Source organism: Centroberyx affinis, unplaced genomic scaffold (genome assembly GCF_046629955.1).
Source record: "Centroberyx affinis isolate AG114_WGS23_722 - 3 ecotype Tasmania unplaced genomic scaffold, CSIRO-AGI_Caff_v1 ptg000111l_1, whole genome shotgun sequence".
NCBI lineage: Eukaryota > Metazoa > Chordata > Actinopteri > Beryciformes > Berycidae > Centroberyx > Centroberyx affinis.
Window position 1 is genome coordinate 297979 of NW_027278813.1, and position 17256 is coordinate 315234.

Below are 17256 nucleotides of genomic sequence, written 5' to 3' on the forward strand. Positions count from 1 at the left end.
CTGACACCTTCTCTCATGCACATGCACGCTTGTCCACCATGTGCATGAACACTCACACGTGAGCATGCACACACACCAATATGCCAATACTAGTACTATACTACTATGCATCTTCATAAGACTGCGGCATAAGTGTAGCGATGGGACAATATATCAAAATTCAGTATATTGCAATACACATGAAGTATATTGTCCCATCCCTAGTTATAAGATCTGATTTTATTTCATATTATAATACTGTAACATTTGTATCAGAAGTGGAAATACAGTATGTGCACATGCGATAATAGCCGTCTTTATTTCATATCCCTGCTTTCTCTGACCTACCTGACAGTCTAATCCCCGTCTCTGTTGACAGAGGGCGAGCCCATTGAAGCCATTGCCAAGTTTGACTACGTCGGGCGCTCGTCCCGGGAGTTGTCCTTCAAGAAGGGCGCCTCCCTGCTGCTGTACCAGCGGGCGTCTGAGGACTGGTGGGAGGGACGGCACAACGGCATCGACGGCCTGGTGCCACACCAGTACATCGTGGTGCAAGACATGTGAGTGCTTTATTTTTTATGAGCGTAATTTAATACATGATTGAGTAATTCAGGAATATGTCATTCAGCATTAAGTTGATGGAAGTGGAATTATTAAAGTCCCCATGAAATGAACTCCCATTGCTTTTAATTCCTGGAATTCGTATCTTTCATGGTGACCTTATGCTACACCAGTCGGTGTAAATATAAATTTCTAACCAATAAAACCATCAGATTTTTCTGATGGTTCCACACCCCTCCTATCAAATAAAATTGCCTTTCTCTCCCTGATTCCATTGGTTTAGACTTTTGAATGATCCTTCACTGCATTATGTCCCGCCCACATCCTGTTTCAACAGGAAATGCATCAAATCCAGGAAGTAAAGATGCCATTTAATGTGGTCTTTAATGTGAAAGTAAATGAAATTCCAATAAAAAATATAGTATTATTATTATTTAACGTTTTTTTTTTTTTTTTTGCCAGAATAAATTTCATCAACTCATACAGGTGGTACAGTGAGGAAATGTTGCTGTCTCTTCCCCCAGTTGATAACTAGATTCCCCTCAGGCTGCATAAAGTAGCACAAACTCCACTTAGAGCCTCAGATTTGAGGTTAAAATCTTCCATCTCTCCTTGTGTTATCCCTATGGGTTAATCAACACACTTGTCCTTGTTGACATTCCTCCATCAGAGGCCTTGGCCCACCCAGTTGACTGCAGGGTCGTGTGTAGAGGGCCTTCAGCCTTGTTTGTCCCGCCCTCTGCTGTTGTCCCCGCTCTCCTGCGGAGCGTTCTCCATCTCCGTAGTCCTTAACCAGCCCTTCTGTCACCGTCTGCCGCTCTCGGCCCTCTGAGACACGCGCTCCGCCCTGGCAACCGCCCGGCAACTGTTGGCGCCTAATGGAGTGGATTTACTGTCTCATTAGGAACGGGAACAGAATCGCTCCCATCGTTTAGTAGCTGGCCAGGAAAAGGCTCGTTCAGAATGCCCTCCCCCTCCTCCGTCTCCTTCTTCTCCTCTTCCCCCCGCGTGACGTATGCTGCCGTCCCGTCAGCGCCTCTATCAATAATTCACCAGGAGGGACAGTGCTGATGGGGTGTTTTCTTAGTTAATGAAAGAGCAGGGGAATTTACAGCCGTAAGGGAGCGGGTTGTCCCCTGGCATAGCGACGTCCTGCTCTGTACTTAAGCAGAGGAGACTGAGGAGTGTGAGAGGACACAGGCAGAGTGTGGAGCAGACAGCGTTTTGATCCTCACTTGTCCCATTAAAGAGCCTGGAATAAAACATGCAGAGAGATATCTGAGAGTCCACTTCAGCACTGTCTGTCAGACAGGATGTCTGTTCTCAAGACTTGGCTATTGGGGCGTCCAGACGTGTCTACCTTTGCCTATGTGTCTGTAAATATTTTTTAGTGCCTCTGCTCTGTGAATGTGCTTGTCCCCGCTCTGTCTCTGCCTGTGTTTTATATCTGCTAATACACATCATCAGAGGCAGCAATTCAGCTTAGCAGCTCTGATTACTGCCACCTGACAGGCACTAACTGTACCCAGTGCCCAGTCCTCTCTGAAACTCATACAGCTGGCTAGTGTGTGTGTGTGTGTGTGTGTGTGTGTGTGTGTGTGTGTGTTTGTGTGTCACCGCCACAATGCAGCACTAGAATACTGAGAGGCTGAGGAATATGACTCATCTGTCTCTCTGGACCTTGGGAGAGAGGAGAGCTGCTGACACCACAGGAAACTCTGATATCAAATGCTGTCATCTGAGAAATGGTGCGAAAATGACAGATTGACTGATTTGCCCGTTTCTTCCTCCCTCTCTCTCTCTCTCTTCTCTCTCTCTCTCTCTCTCTCTCTCTCCCTCTCTCTCTCTTTGTGTTCCAGAGATGACAACTTCTCAGACACTCTGAGTCAGAAAGCGGACAGCGAGGCCAGCAGCGGCCATGCTGGCGATGATAAATGCTCAGGCAAAGACATCGGCTCACCCACTGACACCAGGATCTCTGAGGCCTACATCACCAGGTAGCTTTCCAAACTGTTGGACAACTGCAGCATATGGGACTGTACCAGTAATGCTTCTCCGGTCACACCCAACAGTTTCTGTAATGTCCTTTAATTAATAATCGTGGCATTTTCATATACATAAATGTCCATTTGGCTACTCTCCTGCAGAAACTCAAACTTCATTAACAGAAAGACATCGTATTACTGGCAAAACTGATTGAAACTGTGAAGTGATCTCTGGGAAGTGCAGTGCAAAAACACCACAGTAACGACAGGGCTTATAATAACTTATAATAACTTGTGACTCATGACTAAATTGTCATGATGGGTCTTTAGGATTTATTACTGCACACACAAACATTGAACCACACAGAGTTTTCTGAGTTAACAAGCCTCCTACAGTGTTGATTAGTGCCAATCCTTCTCACACCATCATGAACCATGTATGACCAGCACACACCTTGAGTCCACACTGGATGAGCTTTAGCTAATGAGAGACGGCCAATCCAATAACACACTTCCATCCTCGCTGCCTGTCTGCCAGGCAGAGATTCTATCTGCAGTGCCACAGATGTGTGTATGCATGTAGGCATGAATACATGCACACACCTAAACACACTAACTCACAAACTTAAAAACTCTAATTTAAATTTCAAAGAAGAGATTCCCTCTTCAGTGTGATGGGGGACATAGACTAAGATAATGTATGTTGCTGAAAATAATTCTTCAGACATTTTCTTCAATGTGATAACTCACACAAAAAGCTGTTTAATAGCATATCAGTGATGAATGGACCTGGCACCACCTGTTATATGAATAGAGATAAAGAAAGGAGCCAGGAAAGAATCATATGCGCCATAATCCCCACTGTTATATCTGCTGCCTGCTCCTGTCATATCCTTAGCTCACCTCTCTCAGCCTAATAGCCACTGGAGGAATAAACCTCTCCCACTCTAATTTGTTCCCAGTGAACAGACTGTTCCTTCCACAGATGGTTATCAAGGCAGCATCATGTTGTGAAAGTATATTAAATGGCGATTTCTATAGTGGTGCTTAGTCATGAACAGGTCACGCCGGAACACACACACACACATGCACACAGAGAAAAGGCCCACACAAAGCAGACACGCACACGTTCAATCACACCTCAATCTTTTTGGCAGAGAGTGTGTAGTTTGCTGGTGGCGTGCCAGTATTTTGTCTGCTGCTCCTCTATTCATTGCTGCATTCTCATTTCTTGCGGTGGAGTAAGCGACCTTGAAACGTCTGCTACTAGCTCTCGCCAAAACACAAGAATAGATACTGACTATTGAGAAGCATGCTCGCTCGCCCTCTGCTTCCCTGTTGAAATGTTGATGAGTCGTACCACAAGGAGCAGTATTTACAGCACTGCAGGTATTCTGCATGTGTGTCTTCCATGCTTCGGGTGAGGAATACTTGAATGAGGAATCTCTCTCAAATCAGTCTTAATGAAATCCCTCAAACTCCCTTAGCCAGTCTACACAACACTGTCTACCTGTCACTCCTCCCCCTGGCTCTGATAGTAGGCTCTCCCCTGCCCCTCTCTCCCTGTGTTTCTGTACAGTTGGGACCATCTCTCCCCTCTCCTCCCCTTTCTCTGTCTACTGTTCCATTCCGACGAATCCTCAGAAGTGCTGAATCATTTATATCCGAAGCTTTATTTAGATATTTTCCTCTCCCGGTGTTCTTAATCAACAGTGCACTCACCAGACAGACAGACAGACCCCTGGTTGGTGAAGTGCCCAGTAGAGTTCGGTGTCATGATGATAACAAGCTTTGGTAAACAACATAAAAGCAGCCACACAGAGCCACTAACAAAGTGATGATCTTATTAAAACTGCATACATTTCATCTAATGCAATTATCAGGCTGCTCATTATGCAGATGCCTAACATTTTTAGTGGAGTGGATGTACACTGATGGGATCATATCAGTTAAAAACTGCAGTCTTCTGTTTTGAGGGAGAGGAACTCATGGAATGTCTTATGATTTACATTATGATTAGCCAAGACCCCCGCAGATAAACAAGGGGTGAGCTGTCAATAGGGTGACGGTTCATACAGCAGCGTGCGAAGCTGCCTGTTGTTGTCTTTGCTGAGCTCGGTCCCAGAGGGGCTTGTGAATGTAGACCGCTCCCCCTGCAGGCCATCCGTGGTTCCTGCAGTTGTTTACCTTTCCAGGTTTCTCTCTGCAGTCAGAAAAAAAAATAAAAATCTGTCTCAGTCTCATTTTCTCTCAGCAGGCACATCAGCCTGCGCTGCTCCACCGCTGAGTCTGGTGAAGTCTTTATTTTCCAGTCAGTTAATATCCACTGTCAGTGCTGTCAACAAGTTTGTTATGCACAGGGAAATCTTGTATATACATTTACAATATAAGCATGTAGATTAGCAGTTGGTTGCAGAGTCTGCTTGTTGTTTGGTGAAATGATATTTGGGGAGATGCTGCAGCACACTTTGTGTACTGTGATGCATTATTTTGTGTGAAGAGCTGCAGTAAGGCTCTCCAAGACCCTCATGGTCCTTCATATCCGCACTCATTATGACTCTGTGTTTAGCATGATTATGAAGCTCCCCATATCTCTTAATGATAATGGCTGAAACCGTGTTCATTAAGCAGACGTAAGCTGGCGAGTGAAGCCACTTGCCTCGGAGACGTGATTAAAGGATGAGTAACCGACTGACAGTTTATCGCCACAAAGAACAAATAATGTAGACAGAAGACTAATCAAGATACTTAGGAATCAAACATCTATGTAGCAGATTTAAAGTATTATTAAATTAATAGTTTGGTTGATAGATGAGATATCTACCTGTGGGAAAATTTGACACTGTGAAAAAGTGATTGCATGATAGTAAAATGTAAATCTGTGTTTCTCAGATGTTGTGTAATGAATATCAAGTAACGATATCAGTTATTAATTAATTAATTTCCTTGCAAACAATCAAGTATCCTCCCCAGCCATCCTGCCACCTGGCTGTTAGTGACAATGGTGATGATAGTGGTTTTGATTAGACATTACAGTTCAGACTCTGGCTGTCTCCAGCTACAGTAGTGCCGGCAGTCATAAATATGCAGAGCAGAGCCTATTAGAGCCATAGTGAGGGTGACACGCTGCTCCATTGGCCCATTATGGAGGAATAGAACTGCTTCAAGGGAGTAATAGTTACTGTGGAGCAACACCATATGGGTGTGTGTGCATGTGGGTGTGTGTCAGGGAGTGTGTCTGATCAGGTGTGTGTGTGCATGCATGCTCATCCATTTCTCTGTGTTTCAGATGAGGTGTGTGTGTGTCTCAGATTAGGTGTGTATGGGGGTGTGCTGGGCCAGGTTCAGATAGAGGACAGCCGTACTGCTGAGCCAGCTGTAGCTTCTCCCAGGGAGCCTCTTTTGGTGCTCTGAGGAACCACAGGCCTCTTACATCTGGCTGACAGCCAGGCTCCGTTGTACCTGCTCTCCAAACAAGCTTGTTGGAGCTCTTCAGCACCGGCATTAGGGCTTCAGACCTGAACTCTACCATGACATGGAGGGGTCTCGCAATACTCATGATTGTTTTTCCCATAGGGGCAAACATTTAATGAGGATTTACTGTATGTAGAAAATCCTTGTAATGGCAATTTTGGTGATTTTCATGGTTTAAGGATTACATGGTCTTCTATGGGTTGAGAAAATTCCACAACTCCTTGGGCTTATGTAAATATTCTGTTACATGTATGTTACAAAGACTGAGTTGTGACTGTGTATTGATTAGATTGCGTTATTAGTCAAAAAATAAAGAACATTTTCGCTTAGCAAAGTTGTTGTTTTTACTGACTGGCGGTCGCTGCCATGTTGGATCTCACCTCCTTGGGCTGGTGCTCCCGATACTAAGTGCCATTCTCATTTCACTCCTTGGGCTTATGAAACCCAAATAAACTCACAACGCATGGTGGTCAATTGGAAAAAAAACTTTTTCTCAGTTTTTTTCTCAATTGCTGAGAAGTTGATATTTGGGTATATTTGTTGTATATTTGCATACAAGGTTTTCACCCGACAGCGACGATATGATAACTGTGATGCCATGAATAGACCTGATTTCCATGTCTGTTTTTCCCTCTTCTGCCCCGTGCTTCTACCCCAGCAGGCACAGGAAAAGATCTGACCCTCCATCCCGCCGGCCCCCCGCCCGCCCTAGCGATGTCCACTGTATGGTGCATCCCTCCCAGCAGGGTCACGGAGGCCACGGAGGCCACGGAGGCACCCCGGAGATGGGCTCCCCGGTTCTGGGCCACTTCAGCCCGCGAGACATGCTGCGGAGCCGCAACCACATGCCCATGGACAGCCCCGAACGCCGGCGCCGCACGGGCCACGGCAGCCTGACCAACATCAGTCGCCACGAGTCCCTGAAGAAGATGGAGAGCCCCCCGATCCGCCGCTCCACCTCCTCGGGCCAGTACACGGGCTTTTCTGACAGCCACCACCACCACCACCATGGCGGCAAGCCCCTGGACCCGGAGACCATCGCACAGGTCAGCGTGGGACGAGCGGCGCCCCGACCGCAGCTCCCTCCACCATCACAGCCCTGCCCCGCCCTGTAAAAACATAGTCAGTCCCTGTCTTCTGCTACCTCTGGCTGCTACTGTGTCTGTGCTAAATCTGCTCCAAAAAAACTAGCTTCACAGGCAGACAGCGGGGGGCGTAGCTTGACACTGAGACTCATATCAAGCTGCAGTGTATATATAGTCTTGCTTGTCAGCATGCAAAGAGCTCAGTGCTGTTTTGTCAGAAAATAGAAAGCCATTACAAAGTACATCAATGTCTGACTGGTAATAATTTGTGTTAGAGTAGACCCCAATTACTACATCAGAGCTGACAGGAATGTGACGGCTCTAATTTGACTGCAGTCACATGCGTATGGATAGTAGAGCCGTCAACGTTGCTTGTATAGAGCCTTAATTAGAAAGCTGAGGTCACAGAGAGGACATTTAACTGTGCTGGCTGTCTGTCTGCCAACCCGGAGGATGCTCAGATGAACATATCTCGTCATCTCTGCATCTCCTTCGCTATCCAAAGTCATTAGCATGCCCAGGGTGGGACGGCAGTACGAAGCAATACTCGCTGCTCACTCTCTGCATGTATGATGCATGCTGGATGTTTTCCTGGAATTCTGTCATTGTGTTCCTCTGTTAACATCTCTTCTTTTTATGCATTTCTTTTGTTACCCTACTCTACCTTCTCTCCTCTCTCGCTGCTTCTCTTTCCATATCTCCTCCTGTTGTTTCTTATCTTCCAATCCTCTCCCACTTTCAACCCCCCCCCCCCTCCCTCCCCCTATCCGTCTAACTCTCATTATCTTCTTTTCATATACCCTCTCTCTCTCTCTCTCTCTCTCTCTCTCTCTCTCTCTCTCTCTCTCTCTCTCTCTCTCTCTCTCTCTCTCTCTCTCTCTCTCTCTCTCTCTCTCTCTCTCTCTCTCACACACCCTCTCTCTCTCTCTGTCGCCTGCAGGACATAGAAGAGACAATGAACACGGCTCTGAACGAGCTGCGTGAGCTGGAGAGGCAGAGCTCAGCCAAGCACGCCCCGGACGTGGTGCTGGACACCCTGGAGCAGCGGCAGACCTCTGGCAGTAGCGGCGGGGGTCCCACCCCAGCCAGCTCCAGCGAGTCTCTCAGCCCCATCCATAACGTCATGCTGAGGTCCACCGCCAACACTGAGCCACCCATCCGCCGCAGCACCAGCTCTTCCAGCGACACTATGAGCACCTTCAAGCCTGTGGTAGCGCCTCGCATGGGGGTGCAGCTCAAACCTCCGGCCCTGAGGCCCAAGCCCATGGTCCTGCCCAAGACCAGCCAGGCCGCGCAGCCTCCCGCTCCATCTCCTCAGGACCCTCTGGATAAGTCCTGCACCATGTAAACTCTGGGACAGGAACCGTAGATTGAATATCAGCTAAATTGTCAATAATAAACTTCAGTGGAAATAGGGGCTGAGGGGATTCCAGGACTGTAGCAACATGCTAGCAATGTCAATAAAGTGGTTGTTGTAATAACAATAACAATATCTAAGAAAGTGTAACATACATTACCTGGACAGAAAAAGACTCATTTTGAGTACAATGGTAGCTGATTGCTTTGCGAGACGGGTGTGTGTGTGTTGTTGTGGTGTCTTGAAGTCAAACATGAGATCCGAGGGGCATTCTGATGGTCTGAGAGACTGGTGAGTCACAGGACAGACGGACATACTGGACTGATTATTTCAGATGGACAAATCTGTCTAAATAACAACCTTGTATGGATTATACAGTAATATGTTGCTATGCCTAGATTAATATTATCTAATGTATGTCTTTTTTTTTTTTTTTTTTTAAATATAAATGTAAACAACAAATCACAAAGGCTTCCTTCAAGGTTTTAGAAATTTTACACTGGTAGTTTACAGCCATCAGACAACTATGGGACTTTGAAAAAATAAAACAGTGCAAGTAGCTCCTCTGTTTACCACTGAACCTGAAGAGGAGCTTGATGGGAACTGTAGTTTTTGTCAGTGTAACCAGAGTGGCGTTCTCACACATAGAAATAGAATTAAATATGTATTTTAAGCTCTTGCCTACAGTAAATCTAGTAAGGCTTTTGAAGGTTTGGTGCACTGACTCAAAGGCCTTACTGACTTTCAGATGTAGCTGATTCAAATGTTTAAATTGCCATTGTAAAGGTGCTGTGACTACCGGGACAGGAATGGTTTGAAGGTCGGACTGAAAAAGGGGCTGAAGAGCCTGTAACAAAAGGCAACTAAAAGGGTACTAAGGGTCGATAAACGAACAGTATTGATACCAGTATGCTTTTTCATTGGTCTGTATACTCGACACCTTTATACAGCCGAGCATACTGTAGGTTATATCTCAGAAATGTACAAAGATCGCCTATGTGCTGGTTTCACTCCAATTTATTTTAGCACATAACTATTTCCATATTGCCTGGAATTAAATAAGACTATTGGATAAAACCACTATGTAAAAAAACAAAACCTCTCCATCGTGAACATTCTGTGAACATTTCGATGCATTCTTGAATTACTGCATCAATAATAACTTATCTGTGTAACCTATGGAGAGCAGTGTGAAAGTGGTTTGTACTTAAAAGCTATTACGACAAATCATCTCCTACCTGTATACAACACATATGACGTTATAGGGTATGGAGCACATGCCACAGCTTCTTTTACGCCTTGCTTGGCTTTATCTACCCAAAGACATGACTGTACACGTTAAAGCATGGATGTCGACTGCAGTGTCTCCCCTCCATATATGATGCAGGCATTCTTCATAGTGACTGATGTGTATAGACTCATGGCAGCGCCCTGTGGGAGTGCTGCCCGTAGCCATGGACCTGATGACTGTTAATGTAAAAGCCTCCTAATGTGTTCACCTTCGCTTCTTATGCTCCTCCTCCTCAAGATCTCCACATCTTCAACTTATTTGGGAAAACAGTAGCTTGCTTGAGTCCCTCTGGTCTGTTTTTTTATGTTTGGGGTGAGAGTTGAATTCTTCCATTTGCTCTGCGCTGATGTCGAGGCTTTCTCTGTGGAATTTCTCTTTATTTGTGGATGATGAAAACCCCTCCTGAGTGATTGATGAGTGGCAGCGCCAGCCGGACACATGTGGCAGAGAATGGCACGTGTGGAATGAGAGGAACACACACGCGTTCAGCTCATATGCATCTGGGCCGGCTAAAATGAAATAACCCCATAATGCTGTATGTGCCAGAGTTCCACCTGTGTGACTGCACCACCCTTAGGTGTGTCTTTTTTTGAAGTACCCCCTTATACTGTAGAAATAGCAGAACTGGGTGCATGTCATGGGAGTGTTTGGCTAGCAGCCATAGCATAATAACACAAATAATTTGGTTTAAGTTTGCAATGCTCTCTAACAGCAGGTTTACACTATATCTTTCCACTTGACAGATATTTTGTTTTGTGTATAATTATCAAAAGTTAATATGATTTGAATTCTGAATTACTAACCATTTTATTATTTTTGTATTCATTTTTAAAATTTTGTTTGAGTTTTTTTTTTTTCCTTGTTAGAAATTATTAAAATTTAGAACAAATGATGTAGAAAAAAAAAAGTATCCAGAGATACAGGTGTCCTACCTATGAAGCCAGTTGTAAAAATGTGTGCTGTTGTCACTATGTAACATCATAAACAGTAGGAGTCAATTATGCCCTGTCTGTAGGCTGTTAGCTACTCTGTGGTGTCTATGTACATCTGTAGTATGTACAGTACTTGTGAAAGTGCCTTTGAAAAATGTTTTAGAGGAACTTCAGACATATTCTGTACGGTTGCATTCTCATTTCAGACCCTGTGTTTTGAGCAAGTGCAGTGCAGGAGGAAGATGAATGAATAAATAATGATGCCATTTTCAAAAAAAGAAGTTATATGAATGAAAGAATAATAAACAGCTTACCCATTGTGACATTGCACTTTTATGTATAGAACTGTATATATGGCATGTAACATCATAACTTTTAGAGTTCTTTGAGGGCTTGTTCCTCAAAGGATTTCTTTCTAATAAAGGAAATAGTTTGTCGAGTCTGAAGTGTGTTTTTTTCCCCCCGCTGATAGTACAGTATATTTCAAATCAGAGAATATTGTGTAGGTTTTAAATTTTAAATAGGGATGGGTGGATTTTTCTTTTAATATATACAGAACATTGCTATTCCATTCTCCATAATGCTGCATGGCAAAAAAAAAAACCTTTCAAATTTCCACAAGATGCATAATGGTTAGGACATAAGATTACTATTAGACAGGGTGAGGGCTTCAGGCCCATGGTGCATTATTACTCATCATTAATTTATGTAGCTTCCATTGCTATGTAGCCTGCTGGTAGTGAAGTAGTTGAAGTACACAAATACTCTGTCATAATGATCAAGCAATCCATAAAAGTACTCAAATGTATCAAATGTGCTTAAATATACAAAGGATAATATAAAGAAAAGTATGACACATTCAAGAAAATTCATGTACCTCTATGGTGTACAGTACTAAGATGTTAATGGTCCAATTAGGTCCATTGTGATTCTGTTGTCTTATAGATGGCAAGCTCAAAGTAAAAAAAAGTAAAAATTGCATCATTAATGAACTGATCGCATTTTGTATGAAAAACATTTTTCTTCAAGGTAATTAATAATTACCTTAGTTAATTAGATAAATATGGTGTTGTAAAATGGTACATTTACTTTGAAATTTGCACATGTAACTACCAAAGTAAACTACTTTCCTCCACCACCTTTTCATTCTAAAGAAGAGCATCTTTTAACAGTCACAAATAATACATCAACACAGTTGGAAATACCACATTACGTCCCAGTAGCACCCAGAACAAGATCTTAGCATTAAAGATTCATTGGCTGAGAAAGTTTTATAGTGAAAGGCAGAGGGCTGCTGTTGTTCCTGATTGATGCTGCCCATTCACAACATATATGTCACATGTTGGATGAAACTACTGAGATGTGGTGCATGAACAGATTTGACAGTAAGACATTTTGTCTTTATCAGGCTTTTTTTTTTATTATTCAATGTGGGAATGCATAAACACCATAGTATTCTTTAATGAATCTGGTAGGCTTTTTGGTTCTCTACTTGCTGGATTGTCTTGGTGGAGTACAGGGTTCAGGTATGTTGGGCAGCTTTACCGGAGGTTGCCATGCCCCAGTTCTGTCTCCAGCCTCAGCGTTGTTTGCAGCAGTGAGAGCGGCTCTTTGCTTGTACCAGTCCTTGGTGTGGGACTGCAAGGCCAACTGGTGAAAACAGAAAGGAGAATGGCTTTTTTCCAGCTGGATTCAGACTTGTTTTGAACTGAACAACTGAACAACTTGGTATTTTTCAAAACTGCCGAGTGGGCGGAGACAGGCATTTTCTGTCTGGTTCATCGCCCTTTAAAGTGAAAAAGAAATTGTAGCATTACGGATGCTTGGTTATGTGCTTGCCTTGGAAACCACACCTGTTCTGTCACACTTTGAGTCTTATTTACCCCCATTTTACACAAATAACAGAGAATAAAGGAGAGTGTTGATTCCATTTGGGGGAAAAAAAGAGGTGTGGCTGAATACTTCCTTAGCGATAGTTTTGTATTCTCTATTTGAAAAAAAAAAAGAGGCAACGGCTTACCTTGGCAATCTCGGCCTTCCTCTCCCAGCTTTGTACGCTGTGCTGCAGCTTCTTGTGTTTGACCTTGACCTGGATGTAGTCGAGGACATCTGGCACTTGGTATTCTGTCAGCCGGCTGTGCAGGTTCTGGTTGAGGGCCGCTGCCTTTGAACACTCCTAGAGAGGAGGGACAGGGGTGACAAAGAGGAGGGACGGGAAGCAGGAGTTTTTGGGAGACGAGAAGTAGAGAAAATGGGGAATGGGAGGTGGAGGGATGTGGTTGAGGAATGAAAGGAGGATATAGAGGAGGAGGAGATACATGGAGGGTTTGGGAAGAGGAAAAAGACAAGGCAAGGTTCGGTGGAGGCACTTAGAGATCTGAAAGAATTAGATGGGAGTTTCTGTGATTTCAATTTCAGTTGGGGAGCCACATTTGGGTTGAGTTAGGGTTCATTAACTGAGTTTTGATTGGTGTATCGCTGGACCAATAGCAGACCTCCTCAGCATGCCGCGTCTCCTCCTCGATCTTCGCTAGCATCTCCTTCCTTTTGGTGATGTCACTGCTCAGCTGCTGGAACTCGCATGTCACACTCTGCAGCTTCTTCTGCTTGCACGTGCACATACACACACGCACATACGTTCATGCACACACACACACACACAGATTTGGTGGGTTGGGTTAGCTAACATGAAGGAGATACACTATAGTGCAAAGGTGGGATAGGTTTTGTATGTCAAGAGTGAATTGCATTGTGAACATGATCTCTCTCACACAAAACAGCGATGAGTTACCTTGTATGAGCTGAGCATCTGCCGTGCGATATCAGCTTGTTTTTTGACTTGAAGTGGATCCATGTTTTGGTCATCACTCTGGTCCGGATGCTGCTGGAAATTTGCCTAGATACAACACACGCCACCATACACTGTTATACTCATTAACTAGTAAAAATAACGTGAAGTAATATCCACTACTAGTTCTACCAATTACCTTATTAAGTAAGTAAATAGCTACATGAATAAGTAAGTAGCTAATTAACTAACCCTGGTTAGAAAAAACAGATAGCACTTCAGATAGACTTTCTCTTTTTCACTTGATGTTATCCTCGCTAGGCTATATTTACCCTCACTTCCCCTCTCTACCTCATTCTGGATGTCTTCCCTCTCTTTTTGCTGTCGGAGCTGCAGCTGGAGCTTTTTCGCCTGGGCCTTCAAAGCCTGGTTCTTCAGATGAAGCTTCTGCAGCTGGCTGTCCTGTGTGTGTGTGTGTGTGTGTGTGTGTGTGTGTGTGTGTGCGTGTGTGTGTACACAAACAGAAAGCAGAGAAAATTAGAAGAAAGAGGAAGATGAATATGGATAGCTAAAGGGATACTTTGACATGTGTGTAGCATGATGTTATTTTTCTTCACCAGACTTTTGCTACCATGTGAGGGAAGATTTGCTGTGTTAGTACTTCAGTTAAAAAGAAAAAAAACATCATGCTAGTATCATTAACATTCCTCACCCCACTCAATTGCTACTGCTATGCACAAGACAGTATCTTGCAGCTAGCTCTAGCCATAGATTTGAATGAGGAATGCTAATAATGCTAACTTGGGTAAAAGCACAAATGCAGGATTTTTTCCAGTACCTGACAAAGAAAAATAATTAAATGATATATTTTTAGTCAAAATATCAAGTGATCCACAACATTATATCACATTTAGGCCAAAACATATGAATACTATATTTGAAAATGGTAGAAAATATTTGAGCTATGTGAGGTGTGCTTATGTTTTAACTAATTCAGACTAGTTGCTTTGACCGGCCTCAAAGATAATGACATCTTTTGTAAGATAAGTAGAATTAAGTGGTCCGATTGTGTTTCACAATGTATTCGTCAGCTACTTTGCACATGCTAACTCCATTATATGGCATCTAACCTTTGCCTTGATCTTGTCATTGAGGTAGCGGAGCACCTTCTCAGGTCCCATCATCCCCCCTTTGTTCTCCCTCAGAGGTTTGGCAATGTCGCGTTCAAACTCATACTTGGCCTTCCTGATCTCTGCCAGGCACATTTCTGCCTCTTCCAGAGAGGCCTGGAGGGACAAACAGGGGCAGTGAGGAGAGGTGCGTGTCAGTGTGTGTGTGTGTGTGGGGGGGGGGGGTGGGGGTGGGGGTGGGGGGGTATTTGTGTGTGTTGCAACCTTGTAGTTGCCCTGGTTTCTCTCAGATTTGAATTTGAGTTTTTCCAGGTCTCCTTGTGTCTCCTCCACCTCTCTCTGTGCCACATAACATTTTTGTTCCAAGGCCATCTGATGGAAGTGGTCCGACACAATGGACTGGGATCTCTGCCTCCTTCCGCAACCCTGACACACACACACACACACACACAGGACAACTGATAAACATGCAGATGTGGAATTCTAAGGCTTCACACTGCAAAAAATGACAAGCTGCCTGTGCAGTGTTTCCAGACATATCAAGCTTATTTTGTGATATTTTTAGTCAAATTATCTCCCTGCACTGGCAGATAATCTTGCTGTTTTCAATACATTTCGCTTGATACATGACAATATGACTCCTTTCAAGAAATCATCATAAAACCATGAAGAAAATATTGAAACAAGAAACTTTCTCCAAGACAATTTCATGAGGAAATGTCCTGAAACAAGTTACATTACCCTGAAAAAAAGTCAAATTTGTTGAAACCGGTAAAATCATCTGCCAGTGCATTAAGATGATTTCACTAGCAGCAATAGAACGGTTTCCACTGCATTGGTCAATAACTCCACCATTTTTTGACCGATTCCTTAGCTACTTTCAAACAAAGTTGTTATAATATAGCAACAACTTCAAATGGCTGTAATTTGTCAAATCTCAACATATTATTATGTGGTTTGACAGGTCGTGTTAATATGATGTTTCTGACCACCCTTACATATTTCAAGCTGATTGATTATTGTGGCATGATTTACAAACATTTGAACTTTTTGTGCCGAAGTTGAAAAATTCAGTGGTCAGTAACTCTGCCACTTTTCGACTGATAGCTTAGCTGCTTTCAAACAAAGTAAAGGCAAGTCCAATACGCCTGCATGCCAATTGGGGAAATTTGGGTTTCCCTGCTTCACAGTGGAAACCTAATAACTTAACAAATTTGTCAGTTTTTGCAGTGCAGCAGTGCAGTGCAGACAGGTCAGCATCTGACCTAGAAACAGAAGGGAGATGTTCAGAAGGAAGATGTCCTGATACAGTAGATCATAAGCTACAGCTCTATGATCTAACTCCAGGCTGCTCTGTCATTAGGGACAATCATGATAGATAGCTACTGAGTTTTGTGCTGGGCCCTGGGAATCCTTACTGCGGTCTTGTCTCTGGGTGTCACTTACCCCAACCTCCAGCTGGGAGGCTCCAGCTCCCCCCTGGCCCTCTCCTGCAGGCTGGGGTGCCAGGTCCCGAGGGTCCAGGCGGTTGATGAACCGGTCTAACATGTCAGTCTCTGCCTGAAGGAATGCATTGGAGCGCCTTGGGAGGACAATAAAAGGAGTAAGGGAGAATAACACACCATTTCACAATCAACGAGAGAACATATGCAGGCTGGCAGAGCTGGAAGACTGAAAATTGAAATGATTCGAAGGAGTTAATCTTTTAGTTCAAACTGTTTACAATTTGACCACCACTAGATGTCACTGTTTGTTCACTCCCATTCATTTCTGTGGGGAAAATGAGAATGAAATCTTGAGATGTTAAAAGATTATGAAAAAGTTGCTTAACGATACATCCCCATATTTCCTACTCAAACATTTCAAAGTTGGAACATAGTCTAGCTGGAAGGATGTAACGTTAGGACCTAAACTGTAGCCAGCTCGTTAGACTAGAAATAGTTAAAGTTTGATGGGGAGCACTCATTAAAAACATTTCACTTTCTACTGTTAACTAACTAGTTATTGTATCAAAAATCAAGCTTTAACTAGAATGAAACAGCATTAACATTATAGGTATCTAACGTTATTGTTAAGTAGGCTATAGTCACAGTTAATCGTTCCACTTTAACGTTAGGTTTGAATTACGGAGTACGGTAGGCTATGTAAATATTCGCCCATATGGAAAGCAAAGGTTTCTGTGAATATGCTGTGGTAGCTATTTTCATTACTGTAGTTTGTAGAGAAGTTCTTTCTCTTCTTGTGTGACCTCCTTGCTTTTCTCTTCCATCTCAGAAAGCTCGTCCTCCATGGTTGCTAGAGTACACTGATCCCCTCCAGTGGTTGCTAGGGCTAATGCTGCCTTCAAGCTCCAGGAAGCTCGTGCGTCCGATTTACGACGTCGTAACTACTCTTGCTTCACATTCAAGTAGGATGGGTTTGGTCGTAAATAATAAGGAAAATGGACCGTGATGCAAAAGTAGCTTTTGGTGGCTGTTATTTTATTTCATATATCAAGCGGCACAGAGCTACTTTGCGCTGCGGAGGCAGAACGAAGAGGATAGAATGCGCATCAGCCATGTAATCGCTAAAGTTGTTGGCTTCCGTGCTGTCTGTCGCTTAAACCTCACATCTTGGTAACTCGGTTATCATAGATAAATTCCAACTGCCCCAGTCGCACCACTATTTTGGATCG

General features: G+C 43.7%; 2 protein-coding genes across 5 annotated transcripts in view; one reads left to right on the forward strand and one right to left on the reverse strand.

The window, feature by feature from the left end:
• The window catches only part of srgap1a (SLIT-ROBO Rho GTPase activating protein 1a), an 88432-nt gene extending 77336 nt beyond the window's left edge, over positions 1–11096 (forward strand). For 2 of the 4 annotated variants that reach the window (XM_071526277.1, XM_071526286.1), the window contains exons 19-22: positions 359–539; positions 2400–2537; positions 6661–7045; positions 8025–11096. In XM_071526277.1, the coding sequence (XP_071382378.1) occupies positions 359–539; positions 2400–2537; positions 6661–7045; positions 8025–8432 (1112 nt within the window). In that variant the 3' untranslated portion in view covers positions 8433–11096. Of the gene's footprint in view, positions 1–358; positions 540–2399; positions 2538–6657; positions 7046–8024 lie in introns of all 4 variants that reach the window. The other 2 variants (XM_071526294.1, XM_071526270.1) reach the window with 2 other exon arrangements.
• Positions 11097–12152: 1056 nt separating this feature from the next.
• Positions 12153–16872, reverse strand: cfap263 (cilia and flagella associated protein 263). The gene is made up of 9 exons (XM_071526363.1): positions 16793–16872; positions 16029–16164; positions 14847–15008; positions 14583–14738; positions 13804–13914; positions 13456–13560; positions 13160–13267; positions 12685–12840; positions 12153–12314 (listed from the first exon to the last, which is right to left on the reverse strand). The coding sequence occupies exons 1-9, from the start codon at positions 16870–16872 to the stop codon at positions 12153–12155; spliced, it is 1176 nt and encodes a 391-aa protein (XP_071382464.1).
• Between the last annotated feature and the right edge of the window lie 384 nt (positions 16873–17256).